General features: G+C 47.4%; 4 protein-coding genes across 6 annotated transcripts in view; 2 read left to right on the forward strand and 2 right to left on the reverse strand.

Annotated features, from left to right (window-relative positions):
• The window catches only part of LOC105686290 (transcriptional regulator ERG homolog), a 55027-nt gene extending 47505 nt beyond the window's left edge, over window positions 1–7522 (forward strand). For all 3 annotated transcript variants that reach the window (XM_048659368.1, XM_012400942.3, XM_048659367.1), the window contains exons 5-6: window positions 2488–2725; window positions 3980–7522. In XM_048659368.1, coding sequence (XP_048515325.1) covers window positions 2488–2725; window positions 3980–4313 — 572 coding nt within the window. In that variant the 3' untranslated portion in view covers window positions 4314–7522. The remainder of the gene's footprint in view (window positions 1–2487; window positions 2726–3979) is intronic.
• Window positions 7523–9902: 2380 nt separating this feature from the next.
• On the reverse strand, window positions 9903–11239 carry LOC105686655. The gene is made up of 2 exons (XM_012401680.3): window positions 11069–11239; window positions 9903–10928 (listed from the first exon to the last, which is right to left on the reverse strand). Exons 1-2 carry the CDS (start codon window positions 11096–11098, stop codon window positions 10662–10664), a joined length of 297 nt encoding a protein of 98 aa, XP_012257103.2. The 5' UTR covers window positions 11099–11239; the 3' UTR covers window positions 9903–10661.
• Window positions 11240–11243: 4 nt separating this feature from the next.
• LOC105686654 (acyl-coenzyme A thioesterase 13-like) lies at window positions 11244–12361 on the forward strand. The gene is made up of 3 exons (XM_012401679.3): window positions 11244–11456; window positions 11619–11803; window positions 11880–12361. The coding sequence occupies exons 1-3, from the start codon at window positions 11376–11378 to the stop codon at window positions 12031–12033; spliced, it is 420 nt and encodes a 139-aa protein (XP_012257102.2). The 5' UTR covers window positions 11244–11375; the 3' UTR covers window positions 12034–12361.
• A 16-nt stretch (window positions 12362–12377) lies between these two features.
• Window positions 12378–18892, reverse strand: LOC105686653 (peroxidasin). Its single transcript, XM_012401678.3, has 3 exons — window positions 18654–18892; window positions 16678–17195; window positions 12378–15761 (listed from the first exon to the last, which is right to left on the reverse strand). Exons 1-3 carry the CDS (start codon window positions 18872–18874, stop codon window positions 12625–12627), a joined length of 3876 nt encoding a protein of 1291 aa, XP_012257101.2. The 5' UTR covers window positions 18875–18892; the 3' UTR covers window positions 12378–12624.
• Window positions 18893–23471: the final 4579 nt, after the last annotated feature.

Raw genomic sequence — 23471 nt, forward strand, 5'->3', positions numbered from 1 at the left:
AAAAATCAAACTGAAAAACTGAAAAATGTGTAGATATAAAAAAAAAAAATCAAGTCTAGTGTGACTTTACTTTGCTTCCTCAGAATAACTTGGAATTATAATTCCTCACCCAATACAACAGATAACGCGCGGAGTGTACGAATTCGGGAGTCGAATTCCAAGACCTTCGAGGGCCGTAACAAGTCAGTCGCTCGAAATAAAATAAAAGCTAAAAGCTAAAAGAGAAAAGCCAAAAGCGAAAAGCCAAAAGCCAAAACAAAAGGCAAACGAAAAGCGCACGAGAGTAGATAAAAACACAAATCAAAGCGTAAGAGCAACGCGTGACGCGCGGATAGCGACGGGACGGTAATAAAATCGCTCCACACAAAGGTGAACTCCTCCCGCCGAAAACGCCTACCGACTACGCGCTACACTTACGCACGCACTCACACGCACTCACACACCATTGCGCACGCATATGTACGTCGTCCGCACCGTTACGCGCATACACATGTACGTACAACGGGAGCAGCAGCAGCAGAGATAGAGGCGATGCTTAGTGTAAACTAACGGTAGCCTTGTACATATATTTGTTTCCCCGCGTGTACATAAAACCGGAGGAGCCCCCCCCGTTGCCACCGTATAGTATAGCGGATATAGCGTTGCGGTACCACTACACGGAAAGCCCACCGATGACGGGATGGGGTATATCGGAATCGATATATTTCACGGCTATTGCTCGGGCTCCGGAGGCGCCTAAATGCACCACCGTACACGGTGTTGGTGCGCCCCCACGGCTGGTGGTCGACCCGATCCATCCCCCTCCCCCCCTGTTCCCCCCCCCCCCGTCCCGTTACCCCATTACCCCGGGCGCGGGAGTCCCTCGAATCGAGCAGATAAATGGGAACGCCGACCCGCCCGAAACGACCCCTCGTCTCCCCCCCTCCTCGCTCCCCCCACCCCCTCGCCATTATTAACTCGTAAGTGAATTACCGTTCGATCAAAAGGCGATCAAAAGGCGATCTGCGCGGGACCGAACGTAACCTCATCCCCCCCCCCATACGGGCGACGGCGACGCGGAACCGCCGCGCGGTGCGATTTTACCGCGCGCGTCACACTCTGCTGCCGGATAAAAAAACTCGTCGGCAAATACGTTATACGTATATCAGACTGCGTCAAAAAAAAGTTTTTTTTTTTTTTTTTCTTCGATTAAATATATATGGAAAAAGTTTCTTCAATTTGAAGAACAAATTCTCCTAAGATATGATCTCGATATCTCAAAAATTGAGCTGGCGCATACGGGGGAGTCCCCTTTCCCATTTAAAATACATGGGAAAATTTTTTTTTTTTCTTTTTTTTGGTTTTAAAATATCTATATGAATAAAATTGTTAAAAAATTTAACCGCTCACTATCTTACGGGAAATTTAATTCTCTACGAAATTGCTTTGTGCGTTTTTTTTTCTAAACTCAACCGCAACGAAGTTACAGAGCGCTGAATAAGAGTAAAAAAAATCAATTAATGAACCAAGAATCGAAAAAAATTAATTTTATCAATTTATCGATTAATTAATTCAGAATATTTAATTATTCAACAAAAATCTCTCAATTTGACATTATATTAACTTTAGTTCATTAAATTGGTGCCACAAAAACAAAAAAAAAAATAAATATATTTTTCCCATGTATTTTGAATGGGAAAGGGGACCCCCCTATGTGCCAGCTCAATTTTTGAGATATTGAGGTCAAATTTTAGGAGAATTCGTTTTTCGAATTGAAGTAACTTCTTACATTATATTTAATCGAAAAAAAAAAACTTTTTTTTGACGCAGTCTAACGTATACAATCTGTGTACACTCACCGTTACGTAGTTTTCCGAAGAGTCCCGAATTTTTGGGCGGCGAGAGGGAAGGGGGAGGGGGAAGGGGGGGGATCTTCCGTCGTCCCGCTTCGGAAGGGAGGAATCCGAAGAGCGCCTCGCCTCGCCTCGCCTGGCCTCGTCCCGGTTAGCGTCGGATATTCCAGATATTTTTCCCGTCTACTTAGGAGAATTGAGATTATTACGAGCCAAATCAAGTCCATTCTATTGTATAGGGCTGCTATTATATCCTTTGTGCACGGAGGTTCTAGGGCCCTCGACGATGCACCGCCGCCGCCGCCGCCGCGCCGCACCGCACCGCACCGCGCCGCTGATGACGCATTGTAAAGCTTTTAAGGGCGACGGGGCCTACGCGTCGTGGTCGTCGCCAGTCGCGGAACTCCGCACGACGTGTGTATATATAATATATATATATATATGTATGTATACAGATGTAACGTATATCTCGGAAATGTGCGCCGCCGTGCGGAAATAACGCGTTAACGAGATCCGAGCGCGTTTTTTCCTAAGATCCGCGCGGCCGCGCGAAGCGAACGATGAAGAGAACAGCGAGCGAGCGAGCTGTTGTTTTTTTTTTTTGTTTTTTTTCTCTGCCATTCTCACGTCATTTCGGACACGGACGATTTTTCAGATCCTTACCAAATGTTCGGAGCGACCAGCAGCCGACTGGCGAGTTCCGGTTCCGGTCAGATTCAGCTTTGGCAATTCCTGCTGGAGTTGTTGTCGGACTCGGGTAACGCCGCCTGCATCACGTGGGAGGGTACGAACGGCGAATTCAAACTGACCGACCCGGACGAGGTGGCCAGACGATGGGGCGAGAGGAAGTCCAAGCCGAACATGAACTACGACAAACTGTCGAGGGCCTTGAGGTGAGTGGATTATTTGGCGGCAGGGAGGGAGGGGGGGAGTGGGGGTAGGGGGTGGAGGTTTCGCCGGATGATTTTAGGTTAGAAGGCAGCCCACCCCCCTTCTCCCCCCCATCCCCCTTTTCCGCGTCGCGGAAATAGAGCGGCGGTGAAGGGGGGGAAGGAGGATACGCGCGCGTTGATGGAAAAATAGAATACGCGCAGCGCATGTAACGAAAATTGGTATTTCAATTACTCACCGAATGCGGGGTATAAGCGAGAACGGGATGAATCGATCGACTCCGACCGCCAGACCGTACACGTACCGTTTCATCGTGGTCAATCCGCTCGAATTCGGAAGGAGACGGAGCTACAACGTCGCCAAGAGAAACAACGTTGGATAAAACGTCGAGATACCAGAGTTTTTCGAAACACGCGTCCTCGGATAGGTAAAATTCACCCCCTCGCTTTCGACAAGAGAGAAGACCGCGAAAGAGAATAAAGTTCGAATTTAATCCGCGGGTCGCCGCGATTGGGAAAACAAAAGAACGTCGGGGGGGGGTGGAAGCCGCCATTTTGTTATCGAGGAACGTCGCGAGTACCCGGGACGATTGTCACACCCGCTGTTCTTCCCTCAGATCCTGAACGGGATGTACTTTGAATTGTTGTAGAATCGCGCGCGACGACACGTGGAAAAACACGCGCGCGTCCTCGGAAAAATTAAAATTCACCTCGACGCGAAACTTTCGCTAATTTACACCGGGTGAGATTGACGAAAAGTCGCAAAAGGAGCCCCGAATTATCGACCCGCAATTTCCGTCAAGTTCCCCCGTCTAGGACGTTCCGAATAAAAATCTCCTTCCCCGCGTCGGATGTCGAAAAACAAAAGGCCATCGGGGGCAGGGACGTTTCAAGGACTCTTGAGGCCCCCCCCGGTAAATTTTCAAACTTGGCCCCCATGTAATTTTAACAATGTTCAAATTGCTTTTTTGTTTTTCTATTTTTTTTCAAACTCGGATAAAGATTTCCAAGGCCCCTCGGCAAATTTTCAAACTTGGCCCCCATGTAATTTTCACAATGTTCAAATTGCTTTTTTGTTTTTTTGTTTTTTTATTATTTTTGGAACTCTGATAAAGATTTCTGAGGCCCCCGGGCGAGCCCACGCGCGTCAAAAGGGCCCCGATCGCTTGTGTCCGCCATTTTGTTGTCTCGAGTCCGCGTGCATCGATATTATCCTACCCGGCATTTTTCTTTCTCTTCATCTTCTCCGCATTCCAGGTACTACTACGACAAGAACATAATGACGAAGGTGCACGGGAAGAGGTACGCGTACAAATTCGACTTCCAGGGATTGGCAGCGGCTACCCAACCGGCGGCCGCCGATCCGGCGGCCTACAAATACCAGAGCGAACTCTTCATGTCCGGATACGGTCACGCCAAGCTCAACCTGATGCCGCCGCCGGCCGCCTCCGTTTCCGTCTCCGTACCCGGCGGCCTCTTCCAGTCCGCCTCGACCTACTGGTCGAGTCCCGGGGCTAATCTCTACGCCGGTCACCACACGGCAACGGGACACGTACCCCCCCACCTCGGGACTTACCCCCACTACACATGACCCACCGCCGAGCACTGGGGCGCCCTGGGGGCCCCACGTTGAAATTTCGTCAACCTGCAGGAATACGTTCGCGAGTTTCGCACGACCCGCAGTGCTGTGCCCAGTTTTCGCCGGGACGCCGAGGTGCCCCCCAACCCCCCCCCAACCCCCACCACCACCGCCCCCCACCCCCCCGATTTTTTCGATCGGACCCCGAATTCCCGTGCGACAAATGTCCGACGCGACTCGAACCTTGACGAACGGTTGGAAACACAGAGTTTCGAGCCGAGCCTGACCAATGCGAAAAACGGAAGGAAGGAAGGAAGGAGGGAACGTAAAAAAAATAAATAAAATAAACGAAACACCGACTAAAGTATATTAATCGTGTTTACAACAAAAAAAAAACAAAACAAAAAAACAAAAAACAGTATCCGTAGACATTTTTTTCAATTTTCGAGTGAACTTTACGTACGGCACCGACCGAACGGGACTATATAGAGGAGACGTTGGTGCGCAGTGGTGAAAATGAACGGGATTGTAATTGTAAATAAACGGAGGAGAAAAAGGAAGCGGGTAAAAATTGAGGAGGACCGCGCTCCGACGGCGGACGTTGGACGGATGGACGGACGCCCGTCGGATCGTGTGTACGTACGTACGACGTACGTCGCGAAAAAACATAATAATAATAATAAAAAAGAAGAAGAAGAAGAAAAATAAAAAAAAAAAAGGTATAAAGAAACGACTCGTCGAAATGTAACGCGAGGGACGTTGTGCCGTGGTCGTAAGAGTTATAAATATTGCGTGTATCATAAATTCTTTTAATTTATTCGTTGAAATGAGAAAAGAGAACGAAAAAAAGAAGAGAGAAAGGGATTTTTTTTTTAAAAGCAAGCGGCAAAACCTGCGGTGTGCGGGGTCCCCCCCCCCCCCCCCCTCGCCCTTTTCGTCGAAAGGGTGAATATTATAAAAATGGCAGCTGCGTAAAAGTTTTTTTTTTTTTACAATATCCGATAATATAATTCTAAAAGAATATATATACCTGTTATATATAACCGTGGATAATTGAAGGCAACGCATATCATCGATTTTCAAATTTTGATTAACGTATATAATTCGGGAGAAAAAAAAACAGTCCGATAAATTCTACACATACATATACTATACAGGGACGAAATAAAAAATCACTTCCGGTACACAGCAAAGATTTCTCCACGCGCAGCTTCCATTTTTTTTTTTTTTGTTTTTGTTATTTCTTAGTTTTTCGCTCATTTTTTCACCCCAAGTTTTGCCGCGTCTTCGATTGAGAAATTGATGACATGTGTGCGGAAAGAACAAGAACAAGAAGAAAAAGTAAAAACAGTGAAAGAGTAATAAAAAAAAAAATAATAATAAAAACTAGTAGATAAGAATCGAGAAGAGAAGAGAAGAAAAGGATGAAGAATCAAAGGACTGTGTAATGAATCGATTAAAATTGTACCTTTGTCGAGAGAAACCGTGGTAGCTCATTAAGTCGTACATTGTACCATAATACTCTGATGTAAAATGTAAGCATAATTCACGTAGCCATAATTATCCTATACATATAATAATAATAATAATAACAACAACAACAACAATACGATACGGTGGTATATATATATAAATAGAAATATTTTAACGCGTACGGTGAATTTTCACCCCCCGCGCGCCCGACTGTAAATAATACGTGTACACATTATACATATATCTCAATTTTAGAACCGTTGGACACAGGGACGCGAGTGTATGCGTGTATATGTACATACGAACCGGTGTTGTTCGATCATTATATACATCGCACATACGTACGTACATATATTTGCATATATTTATCGCCTTGTTACGCAATCGGGCCGCGGGGGATTCCCCGTGCGACGTCGACGACGACGACGACGACGACGATGTAGATAGGGTGTTTTCATGTGTAGCGATATATAAGAAAAAAAAAAAAAAAAAGAAAAAAGGAAGAAAAAATGTGGAGAGGAAACTGAAAAAAAAAAACAAACAAACAAACAAACAAACAAACAAACAAATACCAAAAAACCGAAAAACCAAAAAACAAATACCAAAAAATAATACCGAATAGGCGCATAGCGATCCTATATACTATATAACTATATACTTATATAGTCGAATGAATGCGTGACGTATATATATATATAGGTATGTATGTGCGAATTTTTTTTTTTTTGTGAATGTGTTCGTGATGATGAATGTATGTGCCCGCAGCGCGCTGTGTGTGCGTTTTTAATTTATTGCCAACCCCTTGTTTCCGTAAAATCTGCTGCGCGATCTCCGCGGATCTACGAATCGACAAAATTATCCCTAAATATATACATATAAATGTACAACATTCCAACATCGTGTGGCCAAAAGAAAGGAAATCAGACAAAAAAAAGGAAAAAAAAAAACCAACCAGGTGACGACACAAAAAGGCAATATATATACACACACATGTGTATAATGTATAGTTTTAGTGCACTATTGTAAACATCGTTATTATTATTATTATTATCGTCATTATTATCATTATAGTCATCGTCGCCATTTTGTTTGCGTTTTTTTTTTTTTCGTTTTTTCGTTTTATATCATCGAAACTCAGGAGCTGCTCATCATACGTTATACCACATGTACTACTGCGTACGATATAAATATGTATAGTAGGTATATACATACATACGTGTGAAATTCAATCTTGGTCGCAATTATTATTATTATTATTATTATCATTATTATTATTATTACTATTATTATTGTCATTATTATCGCTGTTATCATTATTGAAGTATTATTATTACCGTATCGTCCTCGTCACAATTATTGTTATTGATTTTCGTTTGTTTTCGTTTACACGTGCGCCGGATGTGTGAGTTTTAAAAAGCGTATAGGAATACGATACGTTAGGTATATAGATACGCTGCGAGCCCCGTGACCCCGAAGCTGAATGTCCGAAGGGATGAGAATTTCGACGTCCGTTATATCGAAAGTGAAGAAGAAGAATAAGAAGAAGAATAAGAATAAGACAGAGAAAAGTGGATCGAGTCGCGCTTTTTTTGAGGATGAAAAAATTGATGCAGTATAATCAGGATTTCGGCGCTCGGGTTCCGCGGGGCTAGCCCCGTTGTTGTTCTTGTTGTCGTGCGCTTGTATTAAAGTCGCCATGTTCTAATTAAACGAGCCGATGGGGTTGTATCAGTCATCGGCGAAATCAATCAATACCATGCCCCGTAATGTACATACACATACTATATATAATCATACGTATATATACGAATAACATATATATATATATCTATATATATCTATCTATATATCATTCCCAGCGTTGCGTCTCGCATATCTACATACATGTATACAGTGAACGCGAATGAAAATTCTGGTGATCCGGCATCGCCTGACCAAGGGTTCGGCCGAGTCTCCTTCCCCCCCCCCCCCCCTCCCCCCGTGCTTCGTATCAATCCCTGCACAAGGTAAAGACTAGGGACCCCTGCACAAAGGTAAAATCGAATTCCAAGATGGTGGATATCGTGCGGCGAGTCAGGCGATACGATCAAACGACCGCAGGTAGGTACGTGGACTTTGATCATTTGCAACGCGTTTTATCAACGAAGAACAGTATATATATACATATATATATATATATAAAAGAAAAAAAGTAACTAAAATCCAGCCGGTTCCCACGAGGTCCTTTCGCGCCCACTCATCTCCTCATATAATCCTTCTTCTAACGCAACTATGCGGCGCACAGTTAGTTGCAAATTATAAAAAAGAGTTGTTTCTTTTTTTTTATTCTCCGAATTCCATCAGGTGCATCCGGACGTGGGAAAGGGAGGGTGGCGGCGGCATTTTCCTCGGTTGAGCCTCGGAGGGGTGTGTTTCGTCGGAGGGTGACGGGGTGTACCGTGCAGTATATGAGAAGAGGAGGAGATGGAGGAGGAGGAGAGGGAGGGAGGGAGGGAGGGAGGGAGGGAAGAGGTGTCCGCGTACACCTTGGGGGGATCGGTGAGGTAAAGGGACCGCGGCGAGGGTCGGAAGGAGGCGCGTGCCCCGGTTTTAATGAGGGTTGCCACGGGAGACGGGAGGGCAGGGCCGCGAGGGCCGGATAACGGAGGGTCGCGGAGGCGGGACCAACGGGAAAACCTCTGCACACGGTTCGGGAAATTCGCGGCGTAGCCGAAACAGCTGCGGGTTCGGCCTTCAACGGCGGCTAATCGATTCCCCCGCCGCCAATCGGAACCTCGCCGCCTCCTCCCGGAGCTTCTTTCCTCCGCGTTCCCGCGATTCTCCCCCCCCCCCCCCGCCCCCCTACCCGTCCCCGCCGTTTCTTCGCCAGCCCGTTTCCAACCCCTTCGAGGGAACCGGTATACCTGTACGTACCTTCGACGGCGCGGCGTGTAATCTCCGTCCATTTCTCCTTATCTGTCCTCCCCGCACCCGGCCCTCGAAGAGCGCGGCGTCCCTCCGTCCATCTTTGTATCCCGCGGCGTTCGCCTCTTGTTTTCATCCCGCAGAACCACCCGGACGATATTTGTATTGCCGTAACTCTATACAGTAGGGTTTTAGGTGATCGATCCTTCAGGACTGCGGCGACGCTCGGCACTCGCTTTTCGAAAATTCGGCCGCAGCCGAATATCGTGTGACGTTAAACGAGGAGATCGGGTGTTCGAGAGGAGGCGAGGGTTGAAATGGCGCATCCCCGTCTCGCTCCGTCTGGCCCCCTTTTCTTTTCTATATTTATACTTATCGCAGGTTCGAGTCTCTCGGCGTCTTTCGGTGTATCGATCCATCACCTGCTTTGTCTGTGGTACGGTTGGGGTCGGACGATGCGATTCTGCATTTTTGCGTTTCGATGCAGGAATCATCGGGATCGGGACGCGGAGCAGGGTCAGGTAGAGTCGGTTCATGAATCCACGCACCGATTGCGGAGGATTACGTTGAAAAAATTGGGGTTTTGGGTACCTGCGATGACGCTTCGATTACCGACCTCGTCGCACCTTAAATGGCGCAAAGGACGACTGCAGTCGAAAAGTAACGGGCTGGCCAGGCCGGACACCAGGATTCTCACGTATCCTCCGCTCGATTTCGCCCATTGATCGTTTGCGGAAACATCGATCCTTGTCGCATTGAATTAGAGAATACATATGGATTTACTCACCGGAAAACTGATCGTGACCGGAGGCTCGCGAGGATACCGAGGGGTCCAGCAGACGAAACACAATTGGAGGATTGCAGGGATAGAATTTTGTCAAGAACGCTTGGAAAAGATGGAAAAGATAGAATCGTCGTTTCTCATATAAGGAAGTAGTATAGTTACCGTATTTATTTTAGGCTCACGATTACAATTAGTTTATACTGGTTGCACAAATTTTGCACAATATCCGTACCGGATGCCGCCAGTTTTTCCGCGGCTAAAGTGGTGTTCGGAATTTTCTAGAGAGGGCAGCACCACCAGGACGCTGAGAGTCCTGGCTGACAATGAGAGTCCTGGCTGTAATTCAAATTGTTGTCGGATTCGTACGTACGTACATACCATAGGAGTACTGTGAAATTTAATGACGGAACAGGTCGTTTTCAAATTAAATTAAATTCAAATTAAATTGTTCATAATTGCGGAAAATATGAATGAATATTCACACATCTGGACAACGGTGAGTTGACTTTTAGAGACGCCAGAACGTTTTATACCGCAACCATTGTGCCTGTAACCACGAGTTCGATTTTTTGAACGCTTAGAAAATCGGTTAAGAATATTCAGCTTTCATTTTTCAAACTCAAAAAGCTCATGTTGATTCGTCAGACTGTAAATTGTGCGAGTAATCGAAATAGAGATACAGATTTTAGGTTTGGAAGTTCTAAGATTGTGCGAGTCGCTTAGTTCAGACAACCTGTCGGTGACAGCGATAGATTTTAATTGAAACATTTAGAATGCTTGTCATCGTCGAACAAACCAAAAATTTGTGCTCCTAATTGCACCGATGTCCATAATTTCATACCACTGAACATCGACGCACGTGAAACTTGTTTGAGACCGAGGATGGATCTAGGACAGACCTGTCGATTTCTGCTCAAATTCTTCATTTGCTTCGGACAGTTGTTGACATGTGAATTTTAGGATAACTGTCGAAAAATAATGAAGGCTCTGTATGCTATTGGCTCTCCTCGAAAGTCTTTACGCTGTAACTTTACTGGGGAGCTTTGAATCATTTATATCGTTACGAGGGATGATTCAATATATGTATACTTATATAAAATCACTAGAGTACGGCGAACACTTAAGGAATGTTCATTGGTTCATAGTATATTTCGTGACACTTTGCTTCCTGTAGTAGGGCTTGTCGTTTGGTCAAAAGTTTACGTGCCACCGAATATCAGGGAATATAATCCAAAGAGTAGAAAGCAGGCGAACACCAGACTCGCAGTCATCATGAACGACCGTGTGTTCTCGTGCCTTAGGTCCTTCAGCGCTTTCTGATTGACGGCGAGCACATTTTTAACCTCTTCCAACTCCGTTTCTAGTCTATTCCGGTTTTCTATGGTCAGCAACTTTGTTCTCAGTTTTCGATCGATCATTTCAACCTTTTGCAGAGAAGCCTGCAGGGTCTCCTCAACCATATGCATCTGAAAAGTTGATCATATTATGTGACTATTGTTAACATCTGTGAGAAATCATTAACGTATCAAAGGTCAGTTTCCTTGTCGAGTTGTTACTATAATTCGGACGATTTTATGCCAAAAAATGAAACGATTCTAAACCATACCTCGCTTATGATCGACTTCGGCTGCGACATTTGTTCGTTTTTATTTACAAAGAAAATGGACTGACGGCCGGTACCAGCGATCGACTGATCCTTCTGTCACAACACCATGTGGAATTCCACCCAATAAGCATCTTATCGCGACGTGCTGCCCTCTGACATAATAGAGAAGGGCCGAGAGCAACGAATTCAAGGCAGTGATTCGGAGTTACGCCAAAACCAAATGTCATCACCGTCACGCACCTCAGTCACGCACGCACTCGATTAAAGGCAGTTCAACCGCGGGCACGTGGGTGATTTGTAATTCAAAATGTCACGCGGAGTTGCAATAATCAAACAAGTGATGGACTCTTTGGCTAGCGCCAAAGGTTTCAGTCGATGTATGAAAAACGTAAGTGAAAACAAGCGAGCTATTCCGATCCATGGGTGAATAATTGTATTTGGGGTTAGCCCGTTTTATGAGTAAATTCGTTATGAGGTCTACGTTGAATTTAATTAGGGAGCATTACGTAACGACGGAGCTCACCATCGCAATGAACCTGTTGATTTACAGGTGACCGTGGTCTCTGCTGGAGACGGTAAATGCAGGGTGGAATTCCCCGTGGAAGAGGGTCATTTGAATGGTTTTGGAACCCTGCACGGAGGTTTTACGGCGACTATAGTCGATAACGTTTCTACGTACGCCCTGATGACTGCCGGAAACGGTGCTCCAGGAGTTTCGGTTGATTTACACGTCTCGTAAGATTTTCAGTTCCTGTAAGCATCGTTCCTCTCAAGTCGATCACCTCCTCGATGATTTCTCACTAATTTTCAGATATCTGAAGGCAGCAAATCCTGGAGAAGTGATCGTAGTGGATGCGAAGACCTGCAAGGCTGGCAAGACGTTGGCTTTTCTCGAAGTTGAGCTGACGAAAAAGGAGACCGGGGAATTGGTTGCACGAGGACAACACACAAAGTTTGTCAAGTAACGGTTTCACCGGTTCACGACAGGTAGTACCTCGACGGTTGATCACGTACTGTAACTGCTGTTACGGCGAGCATTGGATGCAAGATTCCAGGAGTCGCACCTCGTCTCCGACGGTGTGAATTCTCAACGAGAAACGTGATTTCAATCGATCAAGTTTTGGATAGAAGTTCTTTAATTTATTTATGTACATACGTTGCGAAGAGGCTATAAAAAGAGGTATCTCTACAGACGCAGCTCGTCACTGTTACCTCGAGGCAGTTGGGAATGGTGGATTCTAGTGAAAAGTGAGACGAACGTTTCGAACGTTGACGAAGAACAGATGTCAGTTATTCGGGTCGACCCGTGTAATAGGTAACTAGATTTATTTCATACAAAATACAAAATTCCGAGTTCCATTTCTTATGTACAACACTAACCTATAGTAACAATATATTATTTGAGAAGCGAACGGTAAAAACACAAGTAGCAAAATACGTTTTCAGAGTGTATCGGTATCGAACCGACTCTCCCTATAATATATCTCTCTTAACGAAACAAAAAAACAAAAAAAAAAAAAAAAACACTACATCTGTAGAAACGAATAAAAGAAATCTCACAGATTCCGTCCACTCAGTCGTTTCAACTCCTCGCTAAGTTCCTCGAGTTCGTTTTTCATGCGCCTCACTCTGTCCTCCAGTACCGCGATCTCGTCTCCGCGTTCGCTGTCCGCCATTTTCTCTCCCCCCGAGTTCTTCCTCTCCGAATACTTTTCGGCGCTCCTCCTGAACCTCGTGACCTGATTGCCCTCGGTTTCGCAATCTTCGCAGCACTCGGCCCACATGCGTAGATCGACCCTCGGTATAACGTCGCAAGACACGAAGCCACCGGGGTTATCTGGCAAAACGAAAACGTCCGTTTGAACGCGCGTTATGTTATCGCCGTTGTCGCACAGAATGCGCGCGAGGCTTGTCTGCTTTATCTGGGTGAGTTGCTCGGGTCGTAGGGCGGACGGGTTCTCGTACCAGAACCTGTCGCCGTCCCTCGTTCGCCTGAACTGCTCCAACAGGAGGCACTTGAACAGGGGGCCGACCTTCGCGCCGGGCAGCTGGTCCTCCAGGATTCCCCCCACCCAGACGTCTATGTTGGCGGGGTGGCCGTAGAGCCGCCTGAGCTTCTCCCTGACGTTTGCGCTGCTTATCTCGCCGGCGAGGTCCTCGAAGTCGTCCGGTACCGACATGTTGCAGAACTTACGCCATTCCGCGTAACCCGGTATCGCGTGATCCCTCGAACGTTGAACGTTCAGGGCGGCCAGGTCCAGGGCTACGGCGTGGGCGGTCCTGAAAAGCTGCTCGGTCAGCTCCACGTTCAGATTCTGTTCGGGTAATTTCAATTTTGCCGGTGTGGCGAACATCCCGCGCATCAGTGGGTCGACGCCTCCCTCGTCGACGAGTCTCCACGGCGCGAAGAAGGCGTCCCTCAGGGGCAGCGCGCCCTGGGGAATCGGCTCGAAGTCCCAGTCGAGTCGCTCCAGCTGCGGCTGTATCAGCGAGTGTCCGAACCTTAGCGCGGCCGTGGCGAACACGTTGGATATCGTCGACTCCACGGCGGGGTCGTAGCCCCCGTATTTCCCGATCAGTTCCTCCTGGGACTGACCGAATATCCTGGGCAGCCAGTGGTTGAAGGTTATGTGCTGCATCTGGGCGCCCACTACGCGCCTTGCCTCCTGGTAAATCGTCTCCCCGTCCCAGTGGGGATTGATGACCGCCAGTTCCCTGGCGACGCGGTTGTGCTCCCTCAGGAAGACCGTGTGGATGGCCAGTAGGCCGACCTGCTCGTTCGCCCTTATGTCGCCGGCCACGAAACAGTTTATCGAACTCTCCAGCTGGTTCCTGCGGCAGTCGACGAACTCACCGGTCGACTGGGGGAGCAGCGCCTTCCGCCCGGGTGCCGCCGGACCCTCCCGCAGGAGCCCCCTGCCGCCCTGCAGGTCCCTCAGGAAGGCGGCCAAGGTGTCGTCGAAACCGTAGACCTGCGAGGCGTCCAGGTAGCTGGTCAGCTGGTTGAGCTGTTCGCGGGGCATCAGGCCGCCCCAGAGGGGGCTGGTCTCCCCCGATCCGCAGACCGCGCTGGTCCTCGTGAAATCGATGCACCTGCGGTTCGTCACCCTCGGATCGCCGGGCGGCACTCGCATCGGGAAACAGGGGGCCGCGTTCTCGCAGGACTTCTTGCAGTCTATGCCGTCCCACGACTCGCTCGACACGGAGGGGAGCGCGTGGTCGAGATCGTGATCGAGAAACTGTCCCCACTGCATCACCATGTGGGTCAGTCTGTCGTCGTCGGTGACCTCTTGCGTCGCTATGAGCGTGGTGGACACCAGGCGGGCGTCGGGTTTCGGGAATCCCCGGTAGAGACGTCCCGCCTCCCAGCCGACGGGCGACGAGAAACCGTTCTCGTAGATGGGACGGAGTATCCTGCGGAATCCCGTGTACGACGAGCCCCAGGTGGGACGCTGAAGGTTGTTGCAGCTGCCGTCGGCGCTGCGGTACCGCGAGTGAAAGCACATGTCCGAACAATTGCTCGACCTACGGTGTCCCGTGCATCCCGACAGACGTTCGATCTCCTTCACCTGATCCTGCGTGAGTACCTCCTCGTACCGGAAGTCGGCGGTCGCGTTAGCGCTCACCCCCGAATTCACCAGCCGTCTGATGTTCTCTAGGGTGCGCTCGAAGAGCTCGGCGGGTCGCGCGGCCGCGCGGCCCGCGGCGTCCGGGTACCTGGAGAGCCTGAAGGGGTCGGCCCTCTGGGTTCCCCTGGTGCTCAGCAGCGCGTCCACGGTGTTGCCGATCGCCCCGTCCACCGCCAGCGCGGCGTCGTTGAAAGCGCGTATCACGATCGCGTCGGTGGCGCCCGGACGGCGGACCCTGACGAGCGCCTGGGCGGTGGCTCGCCCCCTCTCGTTTATCGCCGTGCACTCGTAGCGGCCGGTGTCCTCCAAGGTCACGTTGTAGAGGTAGAGGCTGCCCGCGCGGGATATCCTGCTCCTGGCGCCGGCCACCCCGCTGCCGTCCTTCTTCCACTGTATGCGGGGCCGCGGCTCGCCCTCCGCGCGACAGGGTACCTCCACGGTGGCCCCGGGCTCCGCCTCCATGTCCTCCGGGCGGAAGGTGAGCCGCGGGGGGCTGCCGCCCCGCGGAAGGACCCCGAGGTCCGCGGCCGCCTCGACGAGCCCCCGGGGGCTCCTGGCCTGGCAGACGTAGCGCGCGACGTCCTGCTCCTTGGCGGCGCGGACCACCAGACGGCGCCCCTCGTCCTCCAGGGCGATCCGGCCGGCGGTGCGCAGCTGGAGGCCGTTGCGCCACCAGGTTATCCTCGGGGGCGGGTCCCCCTCCCCCCGGCACTCGAAGGACGCGTCGTCGCCCGATTTTACCGTGAGGCTTCGCGGCGACGCCGCGAAGCCCAGCGGCGACGTGGCCGATATTATGGCCCGCGCCCTACGCGGCTCCGTTCTTCCCATCTCGCTCTCGGCCACGCACTCGTAATCGCCGCCGTCCTCCTCGGTCACGCCGGATATGCGAAGACCGCCGTCGTCCAGCAGGACGAACCTTCCGTCCGCCTCCGGGTCGATTTCGTTCGAGTTGCGCATCCATTTTATGCTCGGCGCAGGGTCCCCGGTTGCTCTGCAAGAGAAAATCGCGTCCTCGCCCACCCTCACCTCAACGTCCTTGGGGCCCTCCGTTATCCGCGGACGATCTGTTCGGGACACGGGAAGGTGAGGAGGTCAGTCGAGGCTCCGCTTTTTTGAATATATATAATAGGGTGTTTAAAAACAAAAAAAATTTTTTTCTTTTCTCTTGATGGTGTCGAAAAGTTGAAAGTACATTTAAAAACAAGAATTTTGGCGCCTATCAGAGCCCTTGATATTGATGTTAAGGTTTGCCCCAATCCGTTTGTAATTTTTCCATTTGAATAACGAGAGGGAAAATGTTTTTTTTCATTTTTGAATGTTTATTTACTTCGGAATGGCTTGTTTACGCAACATCCCGGTGAGAGGTGTTATGGGAAATTTCACGCTCTACACAGAACGTCCGAAGGTCAAAGTTCCTACGATCAACCGTTTCAAAGATATCTGCGATCAAAAGTAACGTCAATCAAAAATTTCAAATATTTTCCAATAAAATTGCGAAAAAAAATCATTCTTTATATTTATATTGTTTTTTTGTTTTTTTTGTGAAATCAATTGAATTCCGTTAATCTGAGATTTTAAACTTATTTTTTGCTTTTTTACTCCATACGTAATTCACAAAAAGCACAAATACATAAATATAAAAGTTAAAAATATCAAACAAATGATTTTTGGGTCTCTTAACAAAATTTATTCTATTTTCTACCAAATACCAATAGATTTTATTAAACAATCAAATCTTCATAACAAAAAACGATATAAATATAAAGTATGTTTTTTTTTTCGCAATTTTATTGGAAAATATTTGAAATCTTTGATCGATGGTTTCGATTCTTGTTTTTAAACGTACTTTCAACTTTTTGACACCATCGAGAGAAAACAAAAAAAAAAAAATGTTTTTTTTTTTTTTTTTTGTGAAACACCCTAATATGCAACAAACAATGAATAAAATAAACGAATGAAAGAAATGAATAAAAATTCTACCGCAGTGAAATTCCTCCTGGGTCATCCCCGCGAGGGACCTGCCCCTCATGCCCTCGGGAGCCTCGCAGACCGCCGCCATTTCCCCGCTCTTTTCCTGCGCCCGTTTCACGAGCCACACGAGGCCGCAGTCGCAGACGAGCGCGTTGCTGTCCAGACGCAGTCTGGTCATGGGACCGACGTTGCGAAAAGCGTCGGCCGGTAGACGTTCCAGTTTGTTGTTCTGCAGGAATAGTCGCTCGAGGGACGACAGGTCGCTGAATGTCCCCACCTCGATGTCCTTGAGGTAATTGTCGTGCAGGTAGAGTTGCTCGAGATTAGGGAGTCCGGCGAACGTACCCGGGGCTATCCTCTTTATCCTGTTCTGGTAGAGGTAAAGAACGCGGAGATTCTTGAGACCGGCGAACGCACCGGACTCCAGATATTTTATCTGATTGTCGTTCAGCAGGAGAGTGCGAAGTTCGTCGAGGCCATCGAAAGCACCCGCGGGCACCTCCTCCACGTTGTTGAACCTCAGGTCACTGGAAAATTGGAAAAATCGGAGCGTTTTTTTTTTTTTCTTTTTCTTTTTCTCTTTTTTTGCAGATACCAAGTTTTTTCGAGGGTTCGGCGGAACGAGAGAACGCCGGTTTCTGAGGAAATTTCGAGGCTGACTTGCCCGATATTCGGGATATTCGGGATTCGCTCTTCCTGGATTATTTTTAGAGCGTTAATCGATTGTTCCACGTTCGACGCGATCGGGATTTGATTATAGATTCGCCCGCGGATCGCGGACGCGTTTCCGCACCGTCTCGAACACAAAGAGCGTTGAAACGGCGTAGGCGCCGGGCCTCGCGGATTGCGCAACGTTTACGTACGTTACAATAAAACGACATTCGTGTATATACTGTCGTACTTATGCATATATTCGTAGCTAGCAACGCGAGCCAACCTATGTATACGCGGATATCAACGGATTTCATCTCCCCCGGAGTTATTCGTAGTAACGACAATAAGAAGAAGAAGAAGAAGAAGAAACTCTTTCCACACACCACGGACTCCGTCGTAACCCGAAGACGCACGCGTTATCTATACGTTCGTCCGCGAATAAATTCCGCCGCCTTTCTGTACGTCGTTCCAGATTCTTTGTTTGTTTTTTGTTTTTGTTTTTTTTTTTTTTCTCAACGCGCGTAAACCTCGATTTATCTCGGTAAAATAAATCACGCCGAAATCTGCACATAGTATTACAAAGCGTTCGCGTTGAGAAATCGGAATTAATCGGTCGAAAGAAGATCGAAGATTTCGAATATGAGTGAATACCGCGGCGTCGTTCGCTTTATTTTTGTTTTCTTTTGTTTCTTTCTCATTCTAGCAGACGACGCCCCCGAAAAAATCGAGCATCGCTGAACGTCGTTCACTTTTCTTTTGTCTTTCTTTCTCAATCTAGCAGACGACGCTCGTGAAAAAATCGAGCATCGCTGAACGTCGTTCACTTTTCTTTTTTTTTTTTTTTTCTTTCTCATTCTAGCAGACGATACCCTCGAAAAAATCGAGCATCGCTGAACGTCGTTCACTTTTCTTTTGTCTTTCTTTCTCAATCTAGCAGACGATGCCCCCGAAAAAATCGAGCATCGCCGAACGTCGTTCACTTTTCTTTTTCTTTCTTGCTTCTTTCTCAATCTAGCAGACGACGCCCGTGAAAAAATCGAGGATCGCCGAGCGTCACGTGACGTTTCCGTGCGGTCGTTCCGGCGGCAAACGAGAACATTAACAAAAACGGTGAGTACAGGTAATAAAAAAAGAAAAAAAGAAGAAGAGAAAAAAAAAAAAAAGGGGCCGAACGTTTCATCGTTCGTAGAAAATTTTCCGACGTTCGCGAGAATTCTGGTGGCGCGTATCGCTGTAAAAATGGCGTTGTAGGTGTGAAACAAAAAAAAGAAGAAAATGAAGCAGTATGAATACAGGAGGGTTGTTTAGAGGATCGCTTTCGTCAGACTCACAGAACAACGGTGGTCCTCGGCACGTCGGGTATCGTCCTCAGTTTCTGAAACATGCATCTCACGGTGTCGGCGTAGCAGACGCACTTCGCGGGACAATTTTTACCTTCGTAGTTTGCGGCGTCCACGCTTAAGGTCAGTAGGACGACGACGACGACGACGACGAGGAAAAGGAGACTCGTCGCGCCAGCGACGAATCGCCCCGGGACGGCGTCCCGGCTCATTTCTTGCGTTTAATCGCTGCGTGTAAAACGCGAATGCCGTTATGCCTGTACGAAATCGCGGGGTATCGGCGCCGGACGCGCGTTGAAATTTAGTTATTTTTTTTTCTTCTCCCGTTTCGGGGCACCTCCGCGGATGCGAAAATAAGGTATAACAGAGCGGCCCAGAGCACCGCAGCACCACCCACCCGCTCCGCGATTTATCCTACGCCCGCACCTCGACTAGCCGCGACGGCAACTGTCGGATATTCTCGAAGCGACGAAACGCAGCGTCGAGGGAGTCGTCGTCGTCGTCGTATCTCAATTATCGGTGTGTACGTATACGTGATGGGCCGCTCTCCTCCACCTCCGCGCGTCCGCCAGGACTCTAGAGTTCTATGGGAATGTGGTGGTAAGAAAGGCTCGTCCGAACCGAGTTTTACTTTTATTTCGAGGCGCTGCAGATCGGGTGGGAGTCCCGCTCCCCCGCTCCCCACCTTCCCCTCATCCTCCTCATCCTCGTTCTCATCCTCCTCCATCTGCCCGCGACGTGAGCAACGCCTGCACGTTTTTTTTTTTTTTTTTTCTTGTAAAACTTTTCAACTAAACCAGCTGCTTCGGCGTCGTTGTCGTCGCAAAGGGTCCGCCGACCACCGGGTTACTTTGCGGTCCGTACGGACCGCTGATTGATTAATTAATTAATTAATGGACACCCTGTAGCCCCGGCGTAACGGAACGTGGTTATTGAGGGGAGCGTTCCGATTTTTTGGTATCCTTTTTTTTTTTTAAAGGTGATCGAATAACAATTGAAGAGTTTCGATGTATCGTTTCGTTACGTCTTTTATGCGAGAATGAAACTCATATTGTTTTGCCTTTTTTGTTTTGTTTTGTCGTCGTTGTTTTGTTTTGTTGTTGTTTTTTGTTTTTTTTTTCAACAAAATGGCGGCGTTACAAAATGGCGGCGACCGTGTCATCTTTCCTGCAGATTAGAAACTCGATAAATACCTAATTTTCTCTCGTTTACCGAGACGTTGAGGGTAAGGACGAGCATAGAGAATCATAAAAAAAAAGTAGAATAGTAAAAATTTAATCAAAGGAGCCTCATTTGTCCCCATTTTCTATTTGAAATTTTTTTCTTTCCTCAAGGGGAACAGCCTGATTAGAATTTGAAAAAAAAATCGGTTTTTCACCCCATCGGTTACAATAATGCACCGCAGGTATACCGCGGCCATTTTGTTTTCTCCGAACGAAAACAAAATGGCCGCCCTTTCGTTTTCCGATAAAATAACATAAAAACTTATCCGATACATGCGACGCGATTATGTTTTATCAATTTGAAGAGAAAAAAAATTCAGAAAAAAAACGAGGAATTTTCGGGCGTCCGATCGCATCGCTTCCCTCAATCGTGGTACCTCGTTATTATAATTACCGATTTCTTTTCGGGATCACGACCCGCAACGCGGACGACGTCCCGCTCGCGTGGAGGATAAACCCAGGGCTTGACCGGTGGAGTACTAATTTCTATAATTCGACCTGATCTGTAGCGAGGGGTAGATCGAAGGAGTGTTTGTAATATAGATATTATATTCTTCGTTTTTAGGGACAACTCGTTTTTTTTGTCCGCGTCAGGCTTTACAGAGATCGCACCGCAGAGGGGAACGATCAGCGACGTACACCGGCAGACTACGTTTTCTACGATCGTGATTTCGAATCGTCGAACCGCCGCAGTCGCGTCGAATCTTTGCGCTTGTTTTTCCGGATCCAAAGCAATAAAAAAAAAAATTAACAATCGACCCATTCGCGCACTCCGTACAGCATTCAACCTCCACCCGGACATGGTGTTAAATTTGCCGGACTATGCCCTCTGTATTGTATCAGCCTCCTAAAACCTACCCCCAGATCGCATTCAATTTGTGTCGCACGGTTTTGTTCGTTCGATACGAGAGTTTTTTTTGCAAACAGCGAGATGTTCGTGGCTCTTGAGCCTGACTTCTGACAAACCGGACCTTTTTCCTCGAACAATAGCATTTTTCCCTCGCATTTTATCTTTTGGATTCACCGACTTTGCATTCAATTCATTGGCCTTGCGTTCGATTTATCGATTTTATTGGCCTTTCTTCGATTTACTCGCGACGTTATTTTATCCCGCAGCGAGTCGATTCGTTTTCATCGTTTTGAAGTTATATCATTCTGAGGGGGAGCCCGATTTACCTGAATGCCTGAAGTATCGAAATTGATACTCACAAAAATAGCACTGGTTTCTTCGAGTAAAACACGCACTCGCAAAAAATAATCATGTCGCAGCGAAAATAATACATATATTCACTTACCTCGAAAGTATTTATATTCATCGGAAAAAGAAAATATATCAAATTTGTATTAAAAAAAACTTTTCGTAAAATGTGTTTATACTTGTTCACTTTGCAAGTGATGTGTCACAGATAAAATAAAACGATAATGACGTTTGATTTTTTTCTTAATTTCGTTGGAAAGAATATCATACAACGGTAAAATACGTTCAGCCAACCTATATAAAAAAAAACTAATAGTAACGCGAACAGTCGGTTTAAAAGATTGGTATCAAAATCGAAACTCTAGGTTATTAAGGGTTAACGGACCAGAATTCGCCCAGCACTATCCAAACCCGCTGCAGCGATTACTTTTATCATGCTTTTCGCCGCTCGCGCCGTTCTTACAATATACATGTATAACAAGGGTGGAATCGTTCGACGCGGAAACGCAGCGGATTACGCCGCGTTTTTACCGTCGCGTGTTACCGCCTTTCAACCGATGTATACTAACGATAAGTATACGTATAGACACGTGTGCATCAGATACCCATACAGATACGCGTGTAATTGAATAACGAATAGCTAGGCCGTCGCAGTTTCGTCACGGACGCTTTGAAAAGCACGTGAGACTCCGAACAGGATGGGATCGACGGTAACAACATGGGATGGTCCGCAACGTCCGCAACGTTGTTGTATATACATATATATATATATATATATACTTACGCACACGTGTGTATCTGCACACGTCGCGCCGATCCCTGAGTGTACTTATTCGACGCGCGTAAATCATCCAGCGAAATGTTTGAATTTTCTAGTTCGAAAACGTGAGCGCGATTTAGACGATCCCCCGCGCACTTCCGAGAGCTGTATTGTAACGACGAAAATAGCCGATGACCGAACATTAGAAGCTCGTGTACTTATACCAAACAAAGGCGGCGCGGCGGTCCGTGGCGTCCATTAAATTTTCCAAGCTATATGTATAACGTAAACACGTTCGAAATTCGCCAAAGAAACAACCCGGGCTGCTGCAGCTGTGGGAAAAAAAAAAGAGAAAAAGTTTTCGCGATTTTTGGGAATCGGCGTGTCTTCGCGGGGACGATCGCGGGAGGGTGACGAACGAATCGAGCGATTTGAGGGAGGGGGAAATTAAGGGGGGCAAAAAGAGGGGGGAAGGGGGGGAAGGGGAGGATGGGGGAAAAGAGCATCGGATGACCCGGCGCACGCGAGGACGGCCACTCCGCGGGTCGGTGTTTAATCTTTTCGTACGTTTTGGACTCCGTGTACAGGCGAGATGGGTGCAGAGGCGGAAAAAACAGACTCCGCGGGCTTGTTATCGTCGTCGTCGTCGTCGTCGGCGTCGTCGTAGGGGTAATTAATTCGTATAGCCCACCCGGCTTGCCGCGCGTCGAGATTATTAATTCTTATCTATAAGACTATATACATATGTGTGTATGTATATACGCGACGAGATTGCGGCTCGCCCGTTATACATAAAGATACATACATATACACGCGATCGCTTCGCATTCGGCGCTTCACTCGTCATTGATAAATTATAATGTAGGTACGTACGTACGTACGTACATAATATACGGATAACGATTTTTGAAACGCCGATGAATCGCGTCCGGCGTTTCAACGTCGCGATGCAGGGAATTTCAACGAACGTGCCTGACGCGTGGACGACGACGACGACGACCGCGTGTTGCGGAATTTCTGATGAGAATGGAAAAATATTCCGGCGCCCGTTCAACGCGCGTGAATAAGCCGCGCGATGATCTCGATTGTTACGCGCGTTAGGTTGCGTCACCGCAGGCGAACGATTCGCGCTTTTATAATTTTTTTTCTATATCTCGAACGGCCGACGACTGCACGCGAAATTGTTTTTTTTTTTTTTTTTTTTTTTTTTTTTTCGATATATCGCGCGAAAGATGACGTTCTTTCGTTTTTTGGACGCTCAAATTTATTTTTTTCAAGTACCTCATACCTCGCCCGCGGTTCTTCGAAATCCTCGCTTATTGTATAAGTATAAGGAGGATATAGGACTAGCGAATTTTTTGCACACGATATGAAAATTAATTCATTATTTCTTCACATTTATATGTTTCTCGGATTATTCAGTCCACTACGTTATTATACATACTTGTATGTAAGTTTTCAGTTACGAAAGTGTATACAGTATAGTCTAAAAGACGTTTCAAAAAAAAACGAAAAAACGAAAAAAGAAATTCCGACCGGAGTACCAATGAAAAAAAAAAAAATATGATTCTACCCAGAATTCCTTGTCATTTATGGGGAAACAAACAGAATTTCCGTTTTTTCTCATT

Source organism: Athalia rosae, chromosome 8, assembly GCF_917208135.1.
Source record: "Athalia rosae chromosome 8, iyAthRosa1.1, whole genome shotgun sequence".
Classification (NCBI taxonomy): domain Eukaryota; kingdom Metazoa; phylum Arthropoda; class Insecta; order Hymenoptera; family Athaliidae; genus Athalia; species Athalia rosae.

What these genes read in the sequence shown, in the direction of transcription:
- LOC105686654 (XM_012401679.3), top strand. Translation starts at nt 11,376, where the DNA reads ATGTCACGCGGAGTTGCAATAATCAAACAAGTGATGGACTCTTTGGCT. An exon ending in TCAGTCGATGTATGAAAAAC is followed by an intron (nt 11,457 to 11,618) that starts GTAAGTGAAAAC and finishes GTTGATTTACAG; the next exon opens with GTGACCGTGGTCTCTGCTGG. An exon ending in TCGGTTGATTTACACGTCTC is followed by an intron (nt 11,804 to 11,879) that starts GTAAGATTTTCA and finishes ACTAATTTTCAG; the next exon opens with ATATCTGAAGGCAGCAAATC.
- LOC105686655 (XM_012401680.3), bottom strand. Translation starts at nt 11,098, where the DNA reads ATGTCGCAGCCGAAGTCGATCATAAGCGAG. An exon ending in CGAAGTCGATCATAAGCGAG is followed by an intron (nt 10,929 to 11,068) that starts GTATGGTTTAGA and finishes TCAACTTTTCAG; the next exon opens with ATGCATATGGTTGAGGAGAC.
- LOC105686653 (XM_012401678.3), bottom strand. Translation starts at nt 18,874, where the DNA reads ATGAGCCGGGACGCCGTCCCGGGGCGATTCGTCGCTGGCGCGACGAGT. An exon ending in CCGAGGACCACCGTTGTTCT is followed by an intron (nt 17,196 to 18,653) that starts GTGAGTCTGACG and finishes CCAATTTTCCAG; the next exon opens with TGACCTGAGGTTCAACAACG. An exon ending in CCAGGAGGAATTTCACTGCG is followed by an intron (nt 15,762 to 16,677) that starts GTAGAATTTTTA and finishes TGTCCCGAACAG; the next exon opens with ATCGTCCGCGGATAACGGAG.